General features: G+C 51.0%; 1 protein-coding gene across 2 annotated transcripts in view; it reads right to left on the bottom strand.

Annotated features, from left to right (window-relative positions):
* DLG5 (discs large MAGUK scaffold protein 5) overlaps positions 1 to 25240 on the bottom strand; it is a 109250-nt gene that overhangs the window by 56943 nt on the left and 27067 nt on the right. The window contains exon 2 of one of the 2 annotated variants that reach the window (XM_084903658.1): positions 4450 to 4518. The exons of the other annotated variant lie outside the window; for it this stretch is intronic. Coding sequence (XP_084759784.1) covers positions 4450 to 4518 — 69 coding nt within the window. The remainder of the gene's footprint in view (positions 1 to 4449; positions 4519 to 25240) is intronic. 2 annotated transcript variants of the gene reach the window in all.

The following is a 25240-nucleotide window of genomic DNA, read 5'->3' as shown; positions in this document are numbered from 1 at the left end:
CATATAAGTACAACCAATGGACATAAAACTCTGGGGAGGGAGGGTATGTTTGGGAGGGAGGGAGGAGGGCAAAAAAAAAAAATCAATAAAATATATTGAAAAAAAAAAAAAAAAACAACTGTGAGTATAGTACAAATTCAAAAAAAGAAAGAAAGAAAGAAATCACTGCTGGGACATGAAGGACGCTCTCAGGCCCCCAGCCCTGTCAACAGGCCAGAGAACTCTCTGTTCAATGCGAAATCCCTCGTTACTTCAACTTGTATGACATCTAAGCCTCATTTTATAAATGCCACCCAAGAATGTCTCTACTTAAAATTTCCCCAGTTGTTCACAATGAGAAGTCAGTGCAGATGGATGGGAAGGAGAACACATGGATTGCCTGAAACGAGTGTGCAATCCCGGCAGGTCCCTGGGTCTCCCCGTGGGGCAGGTTCCTTAGCAAAGAGCTGCACGGGATGGAGGAGGGCCTCGAGGAAGCCACCGCACTCGGCTAATGAAAACTGCCTGGAGCTTTTTACAAAGACAGTGAAGAAGGTGTCAAAAGCTAAAGAAGGTGTCAGAAGCCCCATCTCTCCCAAAGCCTAAGCCAAACCAAAGGCTTTGAAGGCACAGAAAGCAGTGCCAAAAGGCGTCCACAGCCACACAAAGAAGATCCCCACGTCACCCACCTTCAACCACCTTCAGATGGCCAGAGACCTGAGGCTCTGCAGGCCGCCCCATGTCCTGGGAAAAGCCACCAGGAGAAACAGCCTGCCCACTAGGCCGTCATCCATTCCCCGACCATCGAGTCAGCCCGGGAGAAGAAAGAAGACAGCGTACACTTGTGTTCACTGTGGATGCCAAGGCCAACCAGCACCAGCTCTGACTGGCTGTGAGGAAGCTCTATGACATTGAGGTGGCCAAGGTTGGCACCCTGATGAGGCCTGATGGCGAGAAGTAGTATGTTCGACTGACTCCTGACGATGATGTTTTGGATGTTGCCAACAAAACTGGGATCATCTAAACTGAGTCCCACTGCCATATTCTAAATATAAAAATTTTACACTGTGAAAGGAAGGAAGGAAGGGAAGGAAGGAGGGAGGGAGGGAGGGAGGGAAGGAGGGAGGGGGGGAGGGAGGGAAGGAGGGAACAGCCTGGAGAGACCTCAACAGAAAGACACTGCAGCCTCTAAAACCATTAGTTGGCAAAGGCATGGTGAGGTACCAGTGGATCAAGCTGGAGAGCTGAAACGAGGCAAACCGCCTAAGGATCTAGCGCCCACCAGGGGACGCGACCTTAAGAAAATGTTATATACTCAAGGTTTCATCTACCAGCTTCTCTTAAGCTGAATACAACTGCCATTCTCTCCCCAAATGTTCTTCCTTAGGGAGGTAAACATGGAAGAGCAGAGGCGATATTTTCATTCTAAGACCTTCCTCTTGCCTTTCCTTAGTTTCAAACAGCCAGCGGCCCTGGGGAAAGGGAGGGCTGCGGCACTGGGCGAAGGCTGAGCCAGGAGGAGTTCTCCAGGAGGCGCCCCTGTGCTCCCGCGGCTGACCCCACCGTTCATTCCACACCCCGGACCAGTCCACGCCGGCCCCCACATTCCACTTCTCTTGCCAGGGCTGAGGTTAGGCCCACCCAACCCAGACCAGGAGGGTGCCTACATGCGGGGCCCACGCTCAGAGCTTCTGACATAGCAGGCAGGAGGTGGAGCCTGAACCCTGCATCTCTAACATGTGCCTGAGGGCTGCCGGTCCAGGGCCCACACAGGGTGAGCACCAGTTCGGACACAGACAAGCGATTCCGTGAGAGGAGACTGTGCGGAGGGAGTTCTGGAGAAGGCTTCTCTGCTCATAAGGAGACAACCCTCTTGTCCTCTGGACTGTTCATGCGACAGAGATGTCCTTTTACCTGCTCTGTCCAGTACAATAGCCACTAGTCACAGGTGGTCAGGCAGCACTTGAAATGTGGTTAGCGTGACTGTTGAAACTAGAAATTTTACTTCATTTTAATTATTTTGAATTTTTTTATTATTTTTTTTAATATATTTTATTGATTTTGTACAGAGAGGAAGGGAGAGAGAGAGATAGAAACATCGATGAGAGAGAGTCATCGATCAGTTGCCTCTTGCACACCCCCTACTGGGGACATGCCCGCAAGCAAGGTACATGCCCTTGACCGGAATCGAACCCGGGTCCCTTCAGTCCCCAAGCCGACGCTCTATCCATTGAGCTAAACCGGTCTCGGCAAATTATTTTGAATTTTTTAAAATATATTTTATTGATTTTACACAGAGAGGAATTGAGAGGGACAGACAGTTAGAAACGTCGATGAGAGAGAGTCATCGATCAGCTGCCTCTTGCACACCCCCTACTGCGGATGTGCCCGCAACCAAGGTACATGCCCTTGACCGGAATCGAACCCGGACCCTTCAGTCTGCAGGCCAACGCTCTATCCACTGAGCCAAACCGGTCCCGGCTTAATTATTTTGAATTTAAAAAGCCACCTATGGCCTGTGGCTCCCATAATGGACGTCACTGTCCCCATCAGCCACCTGGACTGAGGGGGGAGGACACCACACTTTGGATGCTCACTTCCTACTGTTCAAGGTCATGCATTCCTTTATTGTTTAAGGCAGTGTGAGTCGGTAACCCCTGTTGCTGCAGCCATGAGGACATTCACATCAGCCCGTGAAAAAGTGGAGCTAGCACCCAAGGATGCGTCACCTGCATGCAGAAGAGCGAGAGAAGCGAACCCTGTTCCTGTGAACTGAAGAGGGCTGGACCTGAGGCACGCACCCCGGTCTTGCAGCACTCAGATCTGAACACAGCGTGCTCCCCCTCTGCCTGCTCACAAGACCTGGGGACACTGCCGACCCCTGCATCCCAAGGACCGCCAGTGTGTGCAGAACTAAATGGTGGGCTACTGGCAAGGCTCCTTCCAGGCATGCGAGGTCTGGAAAAACACCTCCTGCTCTAGCTCGCTGTGGTTTAAGCAAGGCCTCTCTCTGGAGCTCCCTTTTAAAATGCAAATGCTCCCAGGAAAGGTGCTGGGTTAGGCCTTGAAGTGTGGACGTGCAGCTGAATAAGTTAGATCATTGTACCTTGTTCCCAAGGAACAGGAAGCCGGAAAAGGGTGAAGCATGAGAGAGGAGGCCACGGGTATAAACTCAGGACTCAACCAGGTCACAGTTTTACAAAAGCCGCACCTCACTGCTCTCCTCATCCCACTTGCACACCCCATGTGCTTCCTGAAAGCCAGTCCCAAGTTCGAAATTCCGGCAATCCATCATGCAATCAATGTGTCTCCCAGAGCAGGAAGGATAACGTGATAGAGCCTCAGGAGCTCTGAATTATGGTCCCAGAAGAGTCCTCCCTGAGCCCTACACAAGAGGAGGGAACCTGTGAGGGGCTGAAGTTTGTCTTCCAAAAAGATACTCAAGTCCTAATCCCTTCTAAATGTGAATGTGACCTCATTTGGAAATACGGTTTTTACATATGATCAAGTTACAATGAGGTCACAGTGGAGGAGTAAGGAGGGCCCCTAAGCCAATATGACTGGTGTCCCGTTAAGAGGAGAAACTGGAGAGACACAGAGCGAGCATCATGTGAGGAAGAAGGCTTGGGCAGACTGGGTGATGCACCTACCAGCCTAGGAGCATCGAAGACTGCTAGCAGCCGCCAGCAGCCAGGAGAGGCCCAGAACAGACCCTCCCCTGGACCCTTCAGAGGGGTGCAGCCCTGCCAATACCACACCTTGGCCTCAGACCTCTAGCCTCCAGAACTGTGAGATAATCCCTTTCTGTCATAAAAGCCACACTGTCTTGGTACTTCCTATGGCAGCCATAGCAAATGAATATATAGTAGTACCCCTACTGTACCTGTCTTCCCTTCTGATCACTCTGGCCTCACTTTTTGTACAGTTGTGTAACTGTCCATCCCCGCCGCCGCCTCCCCGTAGACCCTAAGATGCACAAGCACGGGGATCACACCTGTGGTCACCACCACATCCCAAGCCCACTCTGGCACCTGGAGGGGTCTCAGCTGTCACCCCGAGAGCACACAGCTAGCAAGGCCTGTCCCCCGCTAACCCCCCACAAGCTCTGGAATCTCTGGTGAGAGACTCTCCTCCCTGAATGGAAATCTCCCTGAAGGAAGGGTGGCCTTGGTGGGGCACAGGGGAGCTCACTGAGAAGTCCTGTGCCCTGACAAGTGAAGAAACAGCTAAACATGTGCCTCCTTCGGCACCCACCACACTTTCATGACCAGAGCCAAATTCCTGCCCTCTATACAAAGATGACACTTTACTGACGAGAAAATGAAAATGAATTAACAGAAGATGAGCCCATGAGTAATATCAAAGGTGAGGGCCAGCTTCCCATCCCATGGACCCGGGGCTGCCCTGGCTCGCACCCAGACCCTGGCCCGCCGGCTCTGCAGGAAGGAGGAGCCGGGAGGTGGTACTCACCCACACTGCTGAGGGAGCTGCTGCTCTCGGAGTCAGAGGGCATGATGGACAAGACGCTGTATGTGGAGCCTGGGGGCAGAAAGGGAGAGCATTTGTTACTAACCCCAAGGGGCCTCCTGTCTATACGCCAGACTACTGCCGGACCAAATGACCTTCAGTCATGGCCAGGCTGAGAACCAGCACTGAACCAGGGGCCATAAACCGAATCCCAAGGGCCAGACAGGCAGGGCCGTCAGCAGGGACAAGCCTTTGGTGTCTCTGCCTTGCCTCTGCCTCACCTTCCGCAGCCTCAGCTCTGGAGGCTGATGTATGTGCAGGCAGAGTGGAACTTGGAATGCCAGCTGGCTTCCTACTGGGACATCTGGGGAAAGGCTCAGCGAGGGAGCAGCATGCCCGGGTTAAATGCAGTGAGGAGTCCCCACAGATTAGTATCAGTGTAATTCTGGCTTCCATGCAGAGAGTAGCAGCATAAATTGACCATAGGTGAATTACCTATGGTTTATGCCGGACTACTCTGTTCTTAGTTCTAACTGTATTCAAGCTCAGTCCTTAATAATTTAGCCAGTGACTACCCCCTTATTAAAAGTTATTCATCAAGAGAGAAACCAAGATGGCGGCATAGGTAAACACCTAAAATGCTGCCTCGCATAACAACTTCAAAACTACAACTAAAAGACAGATAGGACATCATCCAGAACCATAGGAAGGCTGGCTGAGTGGAAATTCTACAACTAGAAGGAAAAAGAAAAGCACACTGAGACTCAGAGAACCTGCAGGAGGCAGAGGTACTGAGGTATGAGGGCGTGTGGAAGACTGGCAACTGAGTGTGCAGCTAGCTTTCTCAAGCGAGAGGGAGACAAAAGCTCTCGACTGCAGTGAACTGCACAGACTCTGGGGACCTAGACTCATTTGGGGAGGAACTGGACTGTCTGGTGGCAGGCAGAACTTGAGGTCGGCTTTCCCTCAGAGGTGCTTGCAGTAATGATCACAGGACACTGAGACCCAGGGGGCTCTTAGGGCAGGGCTGATGGGAAACCAATGCTGTCTGCTCCACCTTGAGATTCCATCCCATCCAAGCTGAGCACAGAGAGGCTTTTGCAAGTATTGTCTCATAAGAGTGTCTCCAGCACAGAAGTTCTCCCAGCATAGACACAGCTGATCCTCACAGTCAATTGGTCTGGAGGTCAATTCCTCCCAGTGATACCAACAACAATCAAGGCTTAACTACAACAAGACTGCACATAGCTCACAAAGGGGTGCACCAAGAGTATCCACCTTAGATAACTGGGGAGGCTGAGCCACTGGGCCCTTTAGGACACCTAGCACACAAAGCCACTCTATCAACTCAGAGAAGCAGCCAAAATGAGGAGACAAAGAAACAGGTAACAAATGAAAGAAATGGAGGAAAGCAAACGACTCGATATAGAGTTCAAAACCACGGTTATAGGTTTTTAAATAATTTTCTAGAAAAGGCCAATACTTTTAGCGAGTCCCTCAAGGGTATAAAAAATGACCAACTAGAAATTAAGCATACACTGACTGAAATAAAAAATATTATAGAGATCTAACAGCAGACTAGAGGATCATAAGAATCAAGTCAAAGATTTGAAATATAAAGAAACAAAACCACTCAACCAGAAAAACAAAAAGAAAAAAGAATCCAAAAATATGAAGATAGTGTAAGGGACCTCTGGGACAATTTCAAGCATATCAATATCAGAATGATGGGGGTGCCAGAAGAAGAGAGAGAGAAAGATAATGAAAACCTATTTGAAGAAATAATGACAGAAAATTTCTCCCACCTAGTAAAAGAAATAGACTTACAAATCCAGGAAGCACAGAGAACCCCAAACAAAAGGAAATCAAAGAGGACCACACCAAGACACATCATCATTAAAATGTCAAGAGCAAAAGACAAAGAGATAATATTAAAAGCAACAAGAGAAAAAACAGTTAGTTACCTACCAGGCTGCACCCATACAATTGTCAGCTGATTTCTCAACAGAAACTCTGCAGGCCAGATGGGAATGGCAAGAAATATTCAAAGTGATGAATAGCAAGAACCTACAACCAAGATTACTCTACCCAGCAAAGCTATCATTAAGAATTGAAGGGCATATAAAGAGCTTCACAGATAAGAAAAAGCTAAAGGAGTTCATCACCACCAAATCAGTTTTATATGAAATGCTGAAAGGTATTCTTTAAGAAGAGGAAGAAGAAGAAAAAGGTAAAGATAAACATTATGAACAACAAATACATATCTATCAACAAGTGAATCTAAAAATCAAGTGAATAAAAAAATCTGAAGAACAAAATGAACTGGTGAATATAATAGAATCAGGGGCATAGAAAGGGAGTGGACTGACAATTCTTGCGGGAAAGGGGTGTGTGCGGTGCGGGAAGACACTGGACAAAAACCATACACCTATGAATGAGGAAAGTGAGGAGGGGGTAAGGGTAGAGGGTCTGGTGGGATCCAGGTGGAGGGGAGCTATGGGGGGAAAAAAGAGGAACAATTGTAATAATCTGAGCAATAAAGCTTTATTAAATTAAAAAAATAAAAATAAAAAAATAAAAGTTACTCATCAAGTTTGGAGCAATTACTTTGTCCCTCGAAGCCAGGGAGTAGCACCTTTCGTTGTTGTTGTTGTTTGTCAACACAATGTTATAGACACACAACTCCTGGCTACAGACACAAAACCAATATGGTTTGGTTTGAATTCCATTATTTTCAGACAGGATATTCGCGCCTAGCATCAGGAAAAACCTCCGGGTAAGGAAACCCAGTTTCTTTTCTTTTCTTTTCTTTTTTTTAATATATTTTATTGATTTTTTACAGAGAGGAAGAGAGAGGGATAGAGAGTTAGAAACATCGATGAGAGAGAATCATCAATCAGCTGCCTCTTGCGTACCTCCTACTGGGGATGTGCCCGCAACCAAGGTACATGCCCTTGACCGGAATCGCACCTGGGACCCTTCAGTCCGCAGGCCAACACTCTATCCATTGAGCCAAACCGGAAACGCAGTTTCTGAACTCAGCTTGTGTCCGGGCATGAGGAGCTGGGTGATGCTGAGCAAATCACTTCCATTTTCTGAAACTCTGTCCTGGTCTAGAAGATGAAGCATTCAGTCAAGCGGCTTAGTCTTACGGGGTCCTGCACCTGCCCCACCTCAGCGATTCCACACTCCACTGATGAATGGAAACAGAAGCTGTGCCTTGCTTATCAAGACTATGGGTGACACCGAATTAAGAGGGTAAACAGACTGAGAGACTAAACTGGGAGTTTAAAAAAAGCACAACGCGCAGAGATGGCAGGTCAATCAAAACAAGATAATGGAGGAATTCGATGTTTTCTTCTTGGAACTAAAAGAACTATAATGAAGAGGGGTGTGTACTGGGCATGGTGGGTGAGCCCAGGATGGGATTTTAGCAATAAAGCCTTTGAACAAGCCTTAGGACTTAAGTGTCAGAAAGTGGCCAAGAACTAATCTTTAGGGCTCCAGGACCAGAAATGTGGGGCCAAATTGAAGGGGTTCACTCCCAACTTGATTCTTGACTAGCCATCCCATACATGCCACACATACTCAGAAGGGGGAGAAAAGAGAGATGGGAGTAGACTGAGGAGAGGGAGAGAAGGAGGGGAGGGAGCAGGAGAGGCCCCAGGGGAAGGGGAAAATTGGGGGGGAGAAGAAAAAGACCACACATGGAGGGCAGAAAGATGGACAAGCGGTGCATCTGAGCCAGCAGGTGTACCCACACGAAAACAGATGAAAGGAGAGAGAACGAAGAGAAGAAAAGGGGGACTTTGGCAATGGCAGAAACTAGAACAGTGGCCAGGAAAGACCAGTGCCCTCATTATCACATTTTGTGAGACTCTCTGAAGAACCTACAGGTGTTACGCGTGGATTGAAGAGAATGAGTTGGGGGCTGGGTTGGTGTTCTGTCTTCAAGTAGGACTGTCAGAAGGGACTCCATTGGTTCCACATGGTCTCCCGCAGCAGCGCTGGGAACAGCAGGGGGATCTGGAGAAAGCTCCAGGCCAGGGTGGCCAGGCAGTTCGTGCTGCCCCAAGCAGCCCTGGCTGGGAACCAGAGGGGTCTTGCCACCATCAGAAAGAGGCTAGAACCAGAAAACCCTATTCAGTCCTGAAATTCCCTGGAGCTACTAAGACATGAATAGCAATGTTCAAAAAAGTACCTCCTGTATTTTTTTAAATATATTTTTATTGATTTTTTTACAGAGAGGGAGAGAGAGGGATAGAGAGTTAGAAACATCGATGAGAGAGAATCATCTATCAGCTGCCTCTTGGACACCCCCTATTGGGGATGTGCCCGCAACCAATGCCCTTGACGGAAATCGAACTCCGGACCTTTCAGTCCGCAGTCTGACGCTCTGTCCACTGAGCCAAACCGGTTTTGGCTACCTCCTGTATTTGAAGTTCAACCCACACTGAATTTATTTTACTGTCCATTCAACACCTCTGCATTTTTTGTTTTAAACAATGAGCATCACAAACTTCTCAAATGATCTCTCTTCCCAGATCAGAAATGTCGAGTGGTGTGTAGGGATCCATGAAATAAAGTCAGATGCAGTTCAGGCAGACTATGACATCTTCAAAAGAACAAGAGGGCAGTACAATGCCTATTATTAAACCCAATCGCCATTTTCTCAATTATTTCTTTCATTTATGGGGGCAAGGAAGGCTTGCCAGCTGGTAGGCTGGTGGACTGTTTTCAAAAGCCGCCAACTCAGAAAAGCCCCCACTCACACCTCCAGGTTCTCCGAGTTCAAGCCAGTCCTGCCTGCAGCTTGGCGGACAGGGCGCCCGTGCTCTGCTGGGCGCTCCCTGCAGGAACGCCTCGCTCCTTCCTCAGACTGGCATCGGCAGTGCCCCATCTTCCAGTAAACAGCCCCTCCTCTGCAGATGGTCTCTCTCCTTCCCTGTGGCGAGTTTCCACTGTTAAACTTGGCAGGCAGCCTTCTCTCTCCCCGCCCATCTCCCACCCCAGCTGGGGGCGTCAACTGGCCAACCAACCCATTCTGTGCCTCTCCCCTGTCCCCACCGTCCATCCTGTCCGTCCTGCCGGAGGTCTGGGGCCTGACCCGGGGACGGTGTGACATCTCTGCCTGCATCTCTGGGTATCGCTACCCCCGAGTCGGCTGGCAAGGTTCCTGGGAGCCGGCAAGGAGCGATGAAAACTGGACAGGGTCCAGCTTTTACAACGTTCCCAGGGCCTCGGACGTCATCCGGGGGATGGGAAGGGCCCGAAGACGACATTGTCTTGGTCATGCTTTGTCTTTGCGGCTACTGTGGTCTTAAAAGGCCTGTGTGGTCAGGACTTTCGGGAACGGGCACAGGAGTCACGCTCCTCCGGAGCCACGTGGTCTCCTTTCCACGCCGGTGCTTCTGAGGGGCGGGTGTCAAGCGTCATCTCTACCTCTGGGATTTCGCAATCAGATCGAGAGGCCACCAGGAGTCCTGTCTCCCAGGCAGCCTCTGCCCCTCACAGCCCCACACGCTCGGCCATGTCCGAGACACCTGCACCCCACTTGTTCAGACACCTCCACACCCTCCACTCCCAGGAGAGGCCCAGCGAACGCACTCCCCCTGCCCTGCCCCCATGCCCACAGACAGCAAGCACTGCCCTCAGGACATGCCCGCAGCCTCGTGCACGCCTGCACAGAGGTCCTGCCAGGCCCGGAGAAAGCTGATGATCTGGAAACGTTTCCAGCAAAGGAGAGCAGGGCGTGCGCCCCAGGGGTTCATGGCGTGGGAACCAGAGAGGGGTTCTGGACTGTAGGAGTTACCTCGGACCCTGGTCCCAAGTGCAGGTTCTACCTGGGCAGATCAGGGTGGGGCCTGAGATCCTGCATTTCTGCCAAGCCCCAGGCCTGGTCCGCAGGCAGGAAAGAATGCAGGGTCCGTGGCTGGCCAGGGCCAGCAGGTGGAACAAAAACGACGTCAAGGTGGAAGGCCCAGAGAGAGCGCTCACTCCGGGCTGGGCCCAGGCCACGCACTGTCTGCGCCCTTCCCGAGAGCACTGGGGCCCCTGCACATTGTTTACTCTGTGACTCAGCCCCACGGGGTCACGGAGACCTCTTCAAAAGAACTTCCAGTAAAATCACATGAGCGGTAACCAGCCTGTGGGGCCTGGGAGAGACAGAGGCTCGTCCCGCACACAGGGCTCCATTCACCTGGAGCCCGAGAGGCCGGGGTGACTCACGCTTTCTCATGTGGAAGCTGCAGCGCTGAGAGACGTGTTCCAGCCGGGAGCCAGCCCGGGAGGGTGCACAGAGGCTGGCCCGTCAGCTGCCCTGAAACAGCTCAGGTCCCAGGAGAATGTGCACCACCTCTCCCCAGAGCATCTGAGGAGAAAGGGAGGGGGCAAGCTGCCACCCCTTGGGGCTCTACCAGGCTGCCAGGCCTGTCACCACCAGACCACCTGCCCTCCCTGGACCCGCTCCTAGCTCATACCCGAGGCACTGCAGCCTGCAAACAGCCCACGGGGGGCTCACAGGTCATCGGCACAGCACTAGGCTGGGTCTGGTGGGAAGAAGAGAAGCTGGGGCTGCGGAGGGTGCTCACCTGCCAAGACCCTGCACAAGTCCCTGCCCCACTCTGCGCCTGGGCCCTTGTCTGCAAATCAAGGCGGTAATGAGTAGAATGCCGATGGGGCGCCAGCCAGCCTAGGTTCAACTCCCAACTCTGCTACTCAGCAGCTCTGTGCCCTCAGGTAAGTCACTCAGGCTCTCCCACCCGCCCTCCATGTGCTTATCTGTAAAATGGGATAATAGGAGCACTTACCTCATAGAGGACCAACTGCATTAATAGGCAAGGCAGGGCTTGAAACAGCTCCTGCCCAGCCCGCACTCTGTTAGCTGCTGCAATTATGGTCAAACCAGACCTTCCAACCTGTCCTCAATCTCTTGGTGACCTAAGGTGAAAGCCGTACTAGCGTGACGAGGTCACCCAGTTACCCATGACAACTGCGGGGCCGTCTGAGCCTCACTAACCATTAGTGCCTGGGTGTGTAAGCACCGTGCAAGCTTGTCTCGGTTCGTCCCCACAACAGCCCTGAGGCTGCCATCAGCCCCACTTCAGAAAGGAGGCAACTAAGAGTTAGAAAAATTAAGGACAGGCAGCCTGGTGGTGACTCCCCCCTGTGACTTGCTTAAAGTCGTGGCAGAGTTACTGAGGAGGCAAGCAGGATACAAACCCAGGCAGTCTAGCCCAAAGCCTGCACTCCTGATCCCAGTCTACACAATGCTGCTGCCCAGCCCTGAAGGTGGAAGAGCAGTCAGGGGGACTTCACGGAGGAAGGGGCCTGGAGTTGGCCCTGGAGGACAGTAGACTTGGGTAACCACCTGAGAAGCCAGATCAGCCTGGAGGAAACACAGGCAGAACCTGTCACCCTGTGCAATGCAAAGTCTCAGAACAGGAGTGGCCCAGCCCAGGAACTCCCAGCCTGGATCCCCCCCACCCTCCACCGTCCTGACTGAGCTGTCCCCTCCCCACCCTCCTTTCCTCACCGAGAGGACACTCAGCAGGCACTGTAAGCTGAGCTGAGCATAGGAACTAAATGTGGGCAAAGGAGAGGGCAAGGAGCCATGGCTTCATGGCACTTCCCATATGGGTGCAGAGGCTGGCCCCAGCGCGGGGGCACCCTCACTCGAGAGGACCTCAGGTGGTGCTGGGAGGGTGGGTTCCCTTGGCTGCTAAGAAGCCTCTTGAAGCACCAGGGCTCAGGGCAGCCACACTCCACCTAGGGCCACAGCCCCCTTTCCTTTAAAGATGTGCCCCAAAGCTCAGGGTGCTGAGACCCCAACTTGGAGTCTGACCAGCCCCGGCCTTCCAGGGAGGCTTGACTGACTGGCCCTGGAATGGAGCAGCCGCAGAGGCTGGGGCTTCAACCAAGGAAGTGCTGCCTTCGTGCACCCTCCACACCCAGCTCCGGGGGACCAATCACCTTCTCCATGAGGGACACAGGGAGGCTGGCAACACAGCAGAGCCTGCTGTTATCTCTGGGTCAGACGAAGAGTCACCCCCTCGTATGCAGAGCACACGCCCCTGAGTGTCAGGTCTGTAAGCTAATATTAGTTCTCCCTCGTTGAGATATAGCCGCAGCTGAGCACAATTTTGGGAGAATAATGAACTTGCTAAAATACCACAGTAATGATGCTTATTTCCCACTTTCCGTGGCCAGTTATTGACCAGTAGTCCATCTTAAGTTTAACATTTTTAAAAGTATTTTTATTGATTTCAGAGAGGAAGGAAGAGGGAGACAGAGATAAAAACATCCATGATGAGAGAGAATCATGGATCGGCTGCCTCCTGCAAGTCCCCCATGAGAGATCAAGCCCACAACCCGGGCATGTGCCCTTGACCAGAAATGAACCTGGGACCCTTCAGTTTGCAGGGCGACGCTCTATCCACTGAGACAAACTGGCTAGGGCCAATAGTCCATCTTTCAACGTCAATGGGGCTGATGAGTGGGGTGTCCATGTTCCAGGTAACGGCGAGGTGTGCAAGCAACATCTGGGTGGGACAGCATGAAGGGCTCGGGGCAGCAGGGCCTTGCGGGCCATAAAGCGGGCACTGAGTTTAGTGAGGAGAGGAAAACCTCTAGAAGTCTTTGCGTAGAGTAGAGACAGGGTCTGACTTACACTTTAACAGGATCACTGGCTGTTGCTGCATTACATACTGTCCACAGGGAGAGAGGCGGGACGGGGGAAGAGAGCAGGAAAACCAGCCAGACAGCAAAGGCAATCATCCAAGGGAGCTGTGCTGGCGGCCAGGCGGGTGGTGAGAGTGGAGCTGGTGAGGGGGCTGGGGCTGGGGGGTGGGGAGGGGAAGGCTATGGAGGTAAAGCAGGGAGCGTCTCCTGACAGACTCGGTGTGGAATCGGAAAGCAAGAGATGTTAAGAATGACTCCAAGGTCTCGGCCTGGAAAAGGAAGGATGAGCTGCTTGTCACCGAGATGGGGAACCTTGCAGGAGGAAGAGTTGGGGTGGAGGGTAAGGGGTCATGAGTTCATGTTTCACCAAATTAATGTGAGGCAAGGACAAACACCCAAGCACAGATGACAGATAGGCAGTTGGAGATATGGTCTCAAGTTCAGGGGTGAGGCTGGGGCTGCATCTATCATTTGGGAACTGTCAGCATATGCTCAGTATTTAAAGCAATGAGTCGATGGTATCACAGCTCAAGGAGGGAGTATGGACTGGAAGGGCAGTGGAGGTGTCCAAGGAATAAGCTCTGAGCACTCAGGGCTAAGGGTGAAAAGAGGAATCAACCCAGATGACAAAGGAGGGGCAGGCAGGGAGGCTGAAGGGGAGCCACCTGGCCCAGTAAAGGGATGGGACACAAAGGCATGAGGCAGAGGGCTTGAGGTGGGCTGAGATGCCCATGATGGTTCATGGTGAAGGGGAGATGGACTCACACCCTCCTGACTTCTGACCAAACTGTACCTGCACTCCATCTACCCCATGCACGTTCCTGTGTGTCCAAGACATGATACACAGAATGTGTTCCTACACCCTGACTATTCACAGCAGCTAACATTCATTGAGCACTTGTCACTATTTACGAGGATTATTCCATTTAATCCTCCTAAGAACCCTATGAGCAGCGGGCTATTGACACCTCATTTTCTAGATGGCAAAATACAGGCCAAGTCACTTACCCAGAACCACAAAGCTGGTAAGTGGCAGGTCCAGATTACCCACTAATTCTATACTACCTCCTTCCCAGCAAGATCAGCAAAACTGAAACTCGCCAATCCCTTGCCCCGATGGATAGCAGAGGAGGCTAGCAGAGGAGGCGAGCAACCCATCCCCTTTCTCAATGACACCATTCAGGTGAGAAGCATCTAGGAATCATGACTGACAGGTCAATGACTCTGAGAGACAGCCGCCAGGAAGTGGCTTATGGGCCAGTGTAGGCACTGTGGCCAAGGTTATCTTTCCCAACAGTGGAAAGGAAGAAAGGGGAGAAAGCGGAGTCCAGTCATCGCTGCTGCACCTCCACTGCAGGCCTGACCTCTGTTCCTGGCTTCAACCCCTCCAACCATGTCACTGCCCCGGCCATCAGCTAATCCTGGTCCACCCAGGGGAGACCACTACACTCTCTGGAACAAACTAGATAAAAATTTCCATCCCGGCTCAGAAGGCATTAGGAAACAGAGTGAACCAATGGGGTTTGGGGAACATGATCATGATTCCGATGGTCAGACTGCATGCAAAGAACTGCAAAAATGTCTCTCTCCCACTGTCCTCCTAATGCCACGTCATCCTCCAAATGGCCATTTTTCATTACTCTCAGGTCAGGGTACGCGGAGGAGTCAGCCAGAGGAAATGACAGCTCCGGGAACAGCCCAAGTCTCAGGGCAAGAGCTGGGAAGGTCACAAGGATATAACCACCAGGCTGGACAGGCCAGGGACATTAAGTCCACAAAGGCCAAAGAGGGCAACTACAAAGGAAAGGTCTTGTCTTCACCAGCAACTGTTTGATGCTCCCATCTTCCTCCACCAGCATCAACACCACCCTCCTTATCTGCGTTGTGTGGTGCCTTGAAGTGTACTGATCACCACGGCAACTCAGCCTGGGTCTCTAGGGCTCTGAGATCATGAGCAAGCACTCACTTCCCCCCACACTGTCCCAATATACCTGCTGAGTCTGAACCCACCAAGAAGACCCCTGCCACAGGGTGGGAGATACAAAGTGACTCTGCCCAGGGGAAAGGCCCAGGATCAGGAGCTGGATAGACTGGCTCTTCCTGGTTTGACTATTAATGGGTGACCAGGGGCCAAATCATTTCCCTGAGCCTCAGTTTCCATATCTGTACACTGGGGGCTATAAAAAGCATTTATCTGTAGTTCACAGACTGTTGTGTCAAACAAATATTAATAGATGTTGAACCTGCATTTTAACTGTGAAGGAAGGAACTGCCCAGGACATTATGTTCTAAGCTGCTCAGGAGTCCTGAGTCTCACCGTTCCCTGCCGGCACCACACCTTTCCCAGTTTCCTTCATTCCTCGACTCTTTACTGCTCAGCTCTTCTCTTCCCAAAATTCCATCTGCTTTTTTCCCCCTGCTCTTACTCAAAACACAAACAAAACAACAAACACACGGGAATGAGTAAAAAAGGAGGGCCATATTACACAAAGTGATCTACAGACTCAATGCAATCCCTATCAAAATCCCAATGACATGTTTTGCAGTAATAGAAAAGCCCATCCTAATTTTAATAAGGAATCCCAAATAGATGAGGCAATCTTAGAAATGAACAAGTAAAGCCAGATAACTCATACTTCCTGATTTCAAAACATACTACAGAGGTATAGTAATCAAAACAGTGTGATGCTGACATAAAGACAGACAGATGAAAAAGAATAGAGAGACCAGAAAATAAACCTTTGCATATCAGGGGTGGGGAACATTTTTTCTGCCAAGGGCTATTGGATATTTATAACACCATTTGAGTGCCATACAAAATTATCAACTTAAAAAATAGCCTGCTTTATGTGATCAAACATTTAATTAACTCACCCCTGGCATAGATGGTGAAATAATTTTTGACAGGTGCCAAGAGCATTCAATGAGGAAAGGACAGTCTTTTTAAGAAATGTTGCTGGGAAAACTGTATATCTACATGCAAAAAAAAAAAATTAATTTGGACCCTTATCTAATATCACTTAAAAAAATTAACTCAAGCTGAGACCGGTTTGGCTCAGTGGATAGAGCGTTGGCCTGCAGACTGAAAGGTCCCGGGTTCGATTCTGGTCAAGGGCATGTACCTGGGTTGCAGGCACATCCCCAGTAGGAGGTGTGCAAGAGGCAGCTGATCGATGATCCTCTCTCATCGATGTTTCTAACTCTCTATCCCTCTCTCTTCCTCTCTGTAAAAAAATCAATAAAATATATATTTTTTTTAATTAACTCAAAATATTAAAGATAAGAGCTAATACTACCAAACTCTTAGGAAAATACAGACAAAAGCTTCATGACATTGAAATGGCAATGATTTCTTGGTTTTGACACCAAAACATATTGAGCTTTATTAAAATTGCTTAATTTGGGCATCAAAAGACACTATCAACAGTAAACAGGCAGCACCCAGAATAGGAGAACATATTTAAATCAGAAATTGATAAAGGGTGTAGACAACTCCTAAAACTCAGCAACAAAAACAACCTGATTCAAAAATAAGCAAATAACTTACATAAGTTATATTTCTCCAGAGAAAGTAAACAGTCACTAAGTGCATGAAAAGATGCTCAACATCACTAGTCATTAGAGAAATGCAAATCAAAACCACAATGTGATACTACCTCACACCTTTTAGGGGGAAAAATACAGAAAATAACAAATGTTGGTGGAGAAATTGGAACTCCTGTGCACTACTGCTGAGAGTGTAAAATGGCATAGCCACTTGAACACTAACATGGTGATTTCTCAAAAAAAATTAAAAATAGTATTACCATATGATCTAATAAGTCTACTTCCTAGCACTTAGAAAAACAAAAACACAGAAAGCAGCATCTCAAAGGAATAGAGGAAGAGATGAGAGAAGTATTTCAAATATACAAAGAAGAGTGTGTCTTTCACACAGTGGCAGCCCTCAGGAGAGAAAGCTGATCTTAAGTAACAAGAGAAAATATTTTACTATTTTGTGCAAGGAGAAAAACACAAAACCCATAACCACAGAGTACAGCACCAGCCCCCAACGCTCCCAGCTTCCTCCTGGCTCCTGGTCCTCGGCAGGTAGCCATGACAGCAAACATGCCCCGTCCCTCCCAGCAGATGGGAGACCCCACACCTGCAGTGTGCTTGCTCTCCCCAGGCCCAGCTTAGTTAAAGCTTGAAGAGTAAGTGTTGGCTCCATGCTTTCCAGCCACACTCCAGCCTCCTCAGAGAGTAAGGGGGCCCCTACACCGCCCAGCCCTAATATCCTACAATTGAGCCAGGTCACACCAGGAGGTGTGGACTCGGGCATCATTTCAGAACCGTGCGTAACAGAAATAACTGCTGGGAAGGGCTGCATTGCACCCCCTCCTAAATCCATGTGATGAGGCCTAACCCCAAGTCCCACAGCATGTGACTACGTTGGAGATAGGGTCTTAGGGAAGGTGATTAAGTGAATATGAGGTCAGTAGGGTTGACACTAATCCTTCTAAGAAGAGGCAATGTGGACACAGATGTACGTGTGCACACAGAGGAAGACCATGTGAGGACACAGAGAAAAGACAACCACCTCTAAGTGAAGGTGAGAGGCCTCAGAAGATCTCAACCTGCTGACACCTTCATCTCTGACTTCTAGCCTCCAGGACTGGGAGACAGTGAGTGGCTGCTGCTTGAAAGCCCTCTCCCCAACCCCCAGGCTACGGTTCTTGGGGCAGCAGCCCTACCCACACTAATACAGGTGCTACTGTGCCACGCTCCAGGCAGCCCTTTCCCATGGAAACATCGTCCCCAGTGAGAGCCTTCAAAAACCATCAACTGAGCGTGTGTTCTTACTTAAAACTCCCCGCACTTCAGCAAAGAGGTACTGCTATTAGCCCCAATTTACAATGGCCCTGAAGTTCAGAGAGGTGAAGGAACTAGCCCTGGATCAATCAGCTACACTTGAAGTCAGATGCACCCTGCAACTTTTAACTACTCCTGAGCTGCCTCTAAGCCAAACTGCTCCCTCTGCCCATTCTTCACCCACCCAGCAGCCACGGTATGACCCCAGGATGGCCCTGCCCAACAGGTGCCCACTGTCCGGGGCCACTATGCCTTCTCCCCAGCCTCGGGCCCCTGGCACACGCATAAGAGAACTCAAGGTTTCTATCATGTATAGTCCTGGAATCTTTTCCTTTATTTTTTTTTCCCCTTTGATAATCAAAAAAAAGTTATTCTTAAGGAGAAGAAGTTAACATGGCTAAGGAACTCTATCAAAACTTTAGCCTGTGTGCAAGTAAGTAAGTGATCAAGGGAATCTATTTGGACAGACTATTAAGTTGTGGGGAGTTTTTGTTTTGTTTTGTTGTGGTGTGTGTGTGTGTGTGTGTGTGTGTGTGTGTGTGTGTTTAATATAAGCCTTGCCAGTGTTTCATCACCTGATATGAGAGAAGGGACTTACGTGGGCAGAAGTACCATCCTAGCCAGGCCCTCTCCAGAAAATATGTATTTTAAAAGCTTGTTCCATTTCATCCCATTCATCCCATTTCATCCCATTTCAGAAAAACAAAGAGGAGACCTTGGTGGACAGATGAGCAGGCTCCGAGGCGACGTGCAGCATGTGCACTTGCTTAGGCAGGGGGCACAGCTAGTCAGTGATTTTCATCTGAAAATTCCGATTTCTATTGATGGACGGGACTCCTACACGGAGCTCCCCCAGCCTGCAGCCCAACAAAGCACCAATCTTCACATTTCATGGGCCTGCTGGCCCCCAACTTCCTTGTTTAAATGGAAACTGTTAGACGGGATTTTGTGCAAACATGCGCTTTCCTTGGGGCAAACATTCTGAGTCTACAACTTGTTCTTTCATTTCCTAAGCTTTTTGTCCACGGCAGCGACATCAAAGATGAGAGACCTGGGTGGGGAGGGAGGGCTGTTGGGAGCACCAGAGAACAGAGCAAACTGAATGCCTCGGAGGCAAAGGCAGCAGGAGCCTCTTTGCCCAGCCCTAAGGGGTCAGTCTCAGAGAAATGACCTCAGAAAGGTCCACGTGGGAAGCTGGGAATCAACAGCTCCCCCTTCTCCTGCAGCTCCTGTAAGTGAAGGCATGCCCCAGGCTGAGTGAGCACACCTTCCCTCCAGATGACCTGCAGGTCAGGAAGAGGGAAAAGGTATCTATCTCCCAGTTGTTATAGCTGTGCCTGAACCACCACACCCAGCATTAAAATGCAACAAATGTGGGAGGCAGAAAGAACCAAGAGTTGCAAAATTCAGATCCAAAGTGGGGGGTAGGGACACAAAACCATGATGACAGAGGAAAGAATTCCTGTATGAAAGGATTAGATGAGGGGGTTAAAAGAATTACTAATATTCACTGGGCAAAACTATTGGACATAGTTTTAGTTAATGACACTGATTCTTCTGGAACCATTTTAAAGGGCCAGCCACCTTTTCACTCTAAGATCATTCACTGGAGCCTCTTAAAACAGTCTCAAAAGACATCCATCTGTGCCCAAATCCACCTTTATAGGACCAGTGTGTCAAGCAAATGAAATTCTGAGGCAAAGACATCTAGGACCATCCCAGCCCTGTTATTGAATGTTCCAAGAGTTAAACCTAACTAAACCAAGTCACCTAATATTTACCCAGTTCCTCTGAGGTGTATGGTCTCTTATGTGTGGTACATTGGGGTTTGTGTTTGGATTCCCTCAAGATAACTAAGGAAGACTTGCCACAATGGAACCATTCGAATCTCCCAAAGTTTCACGTCCCCTCTGTTTGCATCTCAAGGAGACCTGGTGAAAAACCAGCTACTATGCAGCTCGGCCAGTGTGGCCCTTTGGTTGAGCATCAATCTATGAACCAGGATGTCCCGGTTCGATTCCTGGTCAGGGCACATACCCAGTTGCAGGCTCAATCCCCAGTGTGGGGTATGCAGGAGGAAGCAGCCAATCAATGATCCTCTCTCATCATTGATGTTTCTATCTCTCTCCCTCTCTGAAATCAATAAAAATATATTATAAAAACAAAACTGCCATGCAGAAGTGCTACACCCCACCGGTACCTTCCCAGGCCTAGGCCAAGCAGAGAACTGACGAAGCTTCTTGACATAGGCACAACAAAAACACAGAAAACGCTGCCTTCAATGGCAACCAAAGGGCAGAGGAGCGATCCCTGCAAGTCTGTGCCCCATATCATCAAGAAAAACGGAGTCCAGCCGAAACTAGTTTGGCTCAGTGGATAGAGCGTCGGCCTGCGGACTGAAAGGTCCCAGGTTCGATTCTGATCAAGGGCATGTACCTTGGTTGCAGGCACATCCCCAGTAGGGGATGTGCAAGATGATTCTCTCTCATCGATGTTTCTAACTCTCTATCCCTCTCTCTTCCTCTCTGTAAAAAGTCAATAAAAACATATATTTTTAGAAAAACGGGGTCTGCTGCGGGCCTCCTAGCGCCCTGGGCCCTGCCAGCCTGGAAGGCCTGCCTGTGCAGCCACCTTGCCCATGCCGACAGCCACCCTGTCCGCCGGCTCACCACAAAGGCCACTTGTTTCCCATGAGTGCCCAGAACACCGGCTCAACCAGTTAGCCCAGTTGGGGGACTGTGGTCCAGGTGGATGGGCAGTGACAAGGGCTAGCTGTGACCTCAGCAGACAATTAGCAAGGCAGTATCGAGTTACCAAGCTCCGAAGGTCACCTGCAAGGCTGGGACACTATGTAGGATTCACCTCCCAGACCCAGGAAGGGGTCAGGCAGGGTCAGTTGCAGGCTACTGCATCCCTCTACCCTAAGCATTGTATCCTCTGACCCTTGCGGGCAGGAGAAGAAAGGTAGTCACATGAATGAGTCTAGAAATGGTCACATGAGTAACTGGCCAGGTCTTGGGGTAATATGGGTATGGAGTTAGCCCTCTGAGGGGGGAATGTTTGGGAACATGGTTCAATGGACACTTGATGGCGAGGAGCACCCAGTGGGTGGTGCACCAAAGATAAGGAACACCTTCAAAGCACAAGAATATCCAAACCCAAGAGCATCACTAAGAAAGCCAGTCCCATCTCTCCCAGCTGTTCTAACAGCGCCTGAACCACCGTGTTCAGCGTAGAACCGCTACTAATGTGAGAGCAGGAAAGGATCAAGAAGAAAAAACCACAGGTCTGGAGAACAGCCTGCTGCCTCTGCATGCCCAAAGGGTGATGATGAGAAAAGGGGAACTTATACACAGATTAGGGTCAAAACGCCAAGACTAACAACTGGCAGGACTCACCGATGAGACAGGCGAGCAGCTTCTCAAAGTGGGTGCCCCATCACTGCAGCAGCCACCACCGCTCAGGTGCCAACATCCGCCTGACCGACTCCACACCTTCTCACACTCGTCACTTCTCTCTACTGCCACCATCCCAGGGACACCTCTCCTTTCATCCACTTCCTAATTCTGCTCGGGTCTCTAGGGCCCCAGCTCAGCCACCTACCACCGTGGACAAAGTTCAGAAACCTCTCTCACCTCCGCTCCTCATCTGCAATGGCTCAGAATGACTAAGTGAGTAACAAATGTCAGGTACCTCAGCATCGGTTGTTCCAGCTGCTGGAATATCACTGAGCCCCACTTCCCAAGAGCGCCCCCTAGAGCCCAGCTCTGCGCCATCTCCAGGCACCCAGGAGTCCCTGGTTGAGGCTGACATTTGAGGGTCTTAAAGGGCTGGGCTCAGCTGGTCTGCACCCTCCCGCTGCCCCTTACCTCCACCCAGGCCTCTCAGCAGGCTACAAGGAAGAGTACTCCTCACGCCCCGTCCATGCCCACACGTTCTCATCTCCTCCATCACCACCACCTCTACCAAGATCCTAGCCATCCCTCCAGGCCCAGCTTGAGATGGGACCTCTCCAAGGAGCATTCCAGATCCCTCCATCAGGAAGTGACCTGTTGCCATCATTCTGCCAGTTCCTCCCTATGCTTCTAACTGATGTCTACAGGCCTGGCTTCACCTATGAGATGGGACCAGGGCCGGCATCCTGCACTCAAGCTATAGTCACCCAATGCCCCATGCCTGGCTTCACGCTCTGCGATCGCCACCTTAAAATTCTCAATGGCTTATGAACAAGGGGCCCACATTTTCATTTTGCAGTGGGCCACACGTAACGTCTTCAGTCCTGCCGAGGACTTCTCAAGGGCAAGGCTTCGTTTATCCCTGTGCATGGCCCACAGCAGCAGCGCCTGTTGAGAGGGGATCCATGCAAGAGGAAGGAGGTGACGCCCAGGTGTGCATGCCCCAAGGAGCAGCAGCGCCTGTAAGAGCCGGGATTCCATGCAGAGGACGGCGTGAAGGTTCAGGCATCTGCTCTCTGTGAGCAGTTAATAGAGGTCCCACCACCTCAGCCACTCACCTTTCTCCCTCCTCCTACACACAACACACACACACACACACACACACACAGCAGAGAGCAGTGGTCTTTCCCTATACCCACATTCCCCTCTGGTCCGCACTCATATAAAGAAAAAGGCCGTGGACGCTACTAAAAATGCTGCACTTCCGAGGGCTGTCAAATGCAGGGACACCGACTGCGAGTCATTGGCTTTGCCGCTGCTGCTGGCTGTGTAACCGTGACCACGTCCCTAGCATGAGGCCTGGAAAGGGAGAGACCTCAGAAACAGGGCCCTCTCCACCTTTCCTGCCCCTGCCCCTCCTTCAGACCTGGTCCCAGCCCTGCCCCCACCTGCAGCCTGGCTCAAGCGACTCAGGCCCACAGCGACCACCTCTGCTCTCACAGTCCACCTCTGTGGTGCCCACAGGCCCAGACACAGGAGGACAGAGACACCCGCAGGCCTGACACAGCCTGAGGAACCAGGGATGGCAGCCACTTCCCTGGGACACCCGGCTAATGGGATCACACCCAACCCTGGCTCAGCCCACAGCAGCACATCTGACACATGCCCTCGATCCCTCCCTACCCCATGACCCATAAGCAACCTCCTGGCACCGGCTCACAGCAATAAGCCAGAGCAAGTTGTGAGAAAAACACTTCCTGGCCATACAAAACAAACGCATTAGAGGGGTAATTGTGAAAAGATAAATAGAAAGAGCACAATAGGCTCCTCCCTCTCCAACTGGCTTGCGAGCACTTTCAACATAAATTTTTGGTTGGTGCCAGGTGTGTTTTAACCCCCAGGATAACACTGCTTTCATGAAGAACCACAGAACGTAAAAGACAGGAGACCCTGAAAATCAACATAGTGCAATGCGCCCATTGACAGGTGGGAACACTGGCTCCAGCAGGTCAAGACTTCTACCTCTGGGCTCCTACACCCCACCATGCTCTTCTTGGACACTCCGCCAGGCCACCGTATTCGCACTAACTGTTTACAAGCTGCCACCGCCACCAAACTGTGAGGTCCCTGACACCAGGCTGTCGCCTCTTCCATTTCTGCAGCTCCAGCAGCTCCCAAGGGGCCAAGCACCCGCAGGTGCTCGATAAACAACTCTGAACAAACAAACGGCCCACAGGGGCATCCCGAAGCCACAGGGTCAGGAGCACAGAGCTTCCTGTGTCCCCTGCTTCCTGCTCTCTTCTCACACTGCACGCAGCAGGTGCTGGGCAACTGGGGAAGAACACGACCCTCAGAACGGCCAGCCAGCAAGCTGCGTGCTGCCGGGTGAGGGCCCCGGCCTGGAGGCAGAACCGCGGCCAGCCTGCCTCTGACACTGGCATGTGGGCCCTGTCACCACGGAGCAGCTCCCTCTCAACCTCAGCTTCTTCCAGGCTCAGCTGGAGGGGTAACAAACCTCACCTCGCCTGCCTGCCAGCATGGGAGCAAGGAGGCAGAAAGGGAGCACGCAGGGCCCCGAAGACAGTGCATGAGAGGGATGAAATCCCCAATAATGCTGCCGCCTCCTCCTCCTCCAGCTCCCTGGTGAGCAGGGAGGGCAGGCACCAGCAGCCCCACATTCCAGATGGGGAAACAAGGTCCGAGGCCTCACGGTGCCCGGGAAACCCTGGTGCCACTCCTGCTCTAACTGACCCTCCAGGCCAAGGAGTGGGGGAAGGGTTCTCGGGGTGCCAGTCCCCCGGGTAGCAACACCAGCCAATCCCACATCCCTCTGGGCAGCCATTCCTGGCTGTGACCTGCCAAGCTCACAGCCAGTCCCCGGTGCCACAAGGAAGCACTGGCTGAGGACCACCCCAGGCACTGGGGCAGAAGGGCAGAAGTCCAAGGAAGTTCAGATGGCCAAGTGAAAAACAACTACGCCCCGTGGCCTAAAAGTCACTGGCCCAGGGTAAACATTATTGACAGCCGATGTGGGAAGGAGGAGGCAGTGTCAGAGCCCACCTGCTTCCTGGACCGATTCTCCAGTCTCCTCTTCCTGATGTGGCCACAGACGGGTGAGCTCTATCCTCAGCAACCAGAGCAAGCAGACAATCCTGTTTCTAACCCCCAGGCCACTGACCGGCTTTCACACAGGGAGCTGTGGGGCGGAAGATGGCACAGACTCCTGTCTGTTGGTACCCACTGCATGTGGTTAGGGGTCTCCATCACCCACGGAGCACCTGAGTCCTAGTTTAGGTGCATACAGACATGCGTGCACATACCAGTAATTGTAGGGACGGGCACATCCTGGCGGGGTGGCCAGCGTGGGCCCTGGAGCCCGCCTGCCTGCGGGAATCCCAGCTCATGCCCCTTTTGTGTAGCCAGGGCACCTTCCTAAACCTCTCTGTACCTCACTCTCCTCACTGGTAACATAGGAACACTACAAGTACCCGCCTGCCAGGGTTTTTGTGAGGACGAAGTGAGATAACGTTGGGGGCAATGCGTGGCATAAAATAAAAGCTCCGTTTTCCCCCAGCACAATGTTTATAGTGTCGCCTCTGGGATTTTGTGTGCTTTTCTTTTTCCTTCTTCGTTAATTACATTTTCTACATAAATGTGCATGCCTTATTGTCAGCAATGAATAAGCTTCATGTTTATATTTTTGAGATGGAGTGAGAAAAATGACTCAGAATTCCTAGGCAACCTTTCTTCCAAACACTCGGCGCCGCCGAAGCTGCCCTCTCATGGCCGCTCTATTTTCAGGAAACTGCCCCCCCACCCTCCCCTTCAGGGCAGAAGCTCTACTGCCCAGGCAGCCCTAGCCTTCTCAG

Source organism: Pipistrellus hanaki, assembly GCF_964339955.1.
Source record: "Pipistrellus hanaki genome assembly, chromosome: 14".
In the NCBI taxonomy this organism is placed as follows: domain Eukaryota; kingdom Metazoa; phylum Chordata; class Mammalia; order Chiroptera; family Vespertilionidae; genus Pipistrellus; species Pipistrellus hanaki.
Note: the sequence above shows the minus strand (reverse complement) of the source record. Positions and strands in the feature narration are given on the sequence as shown.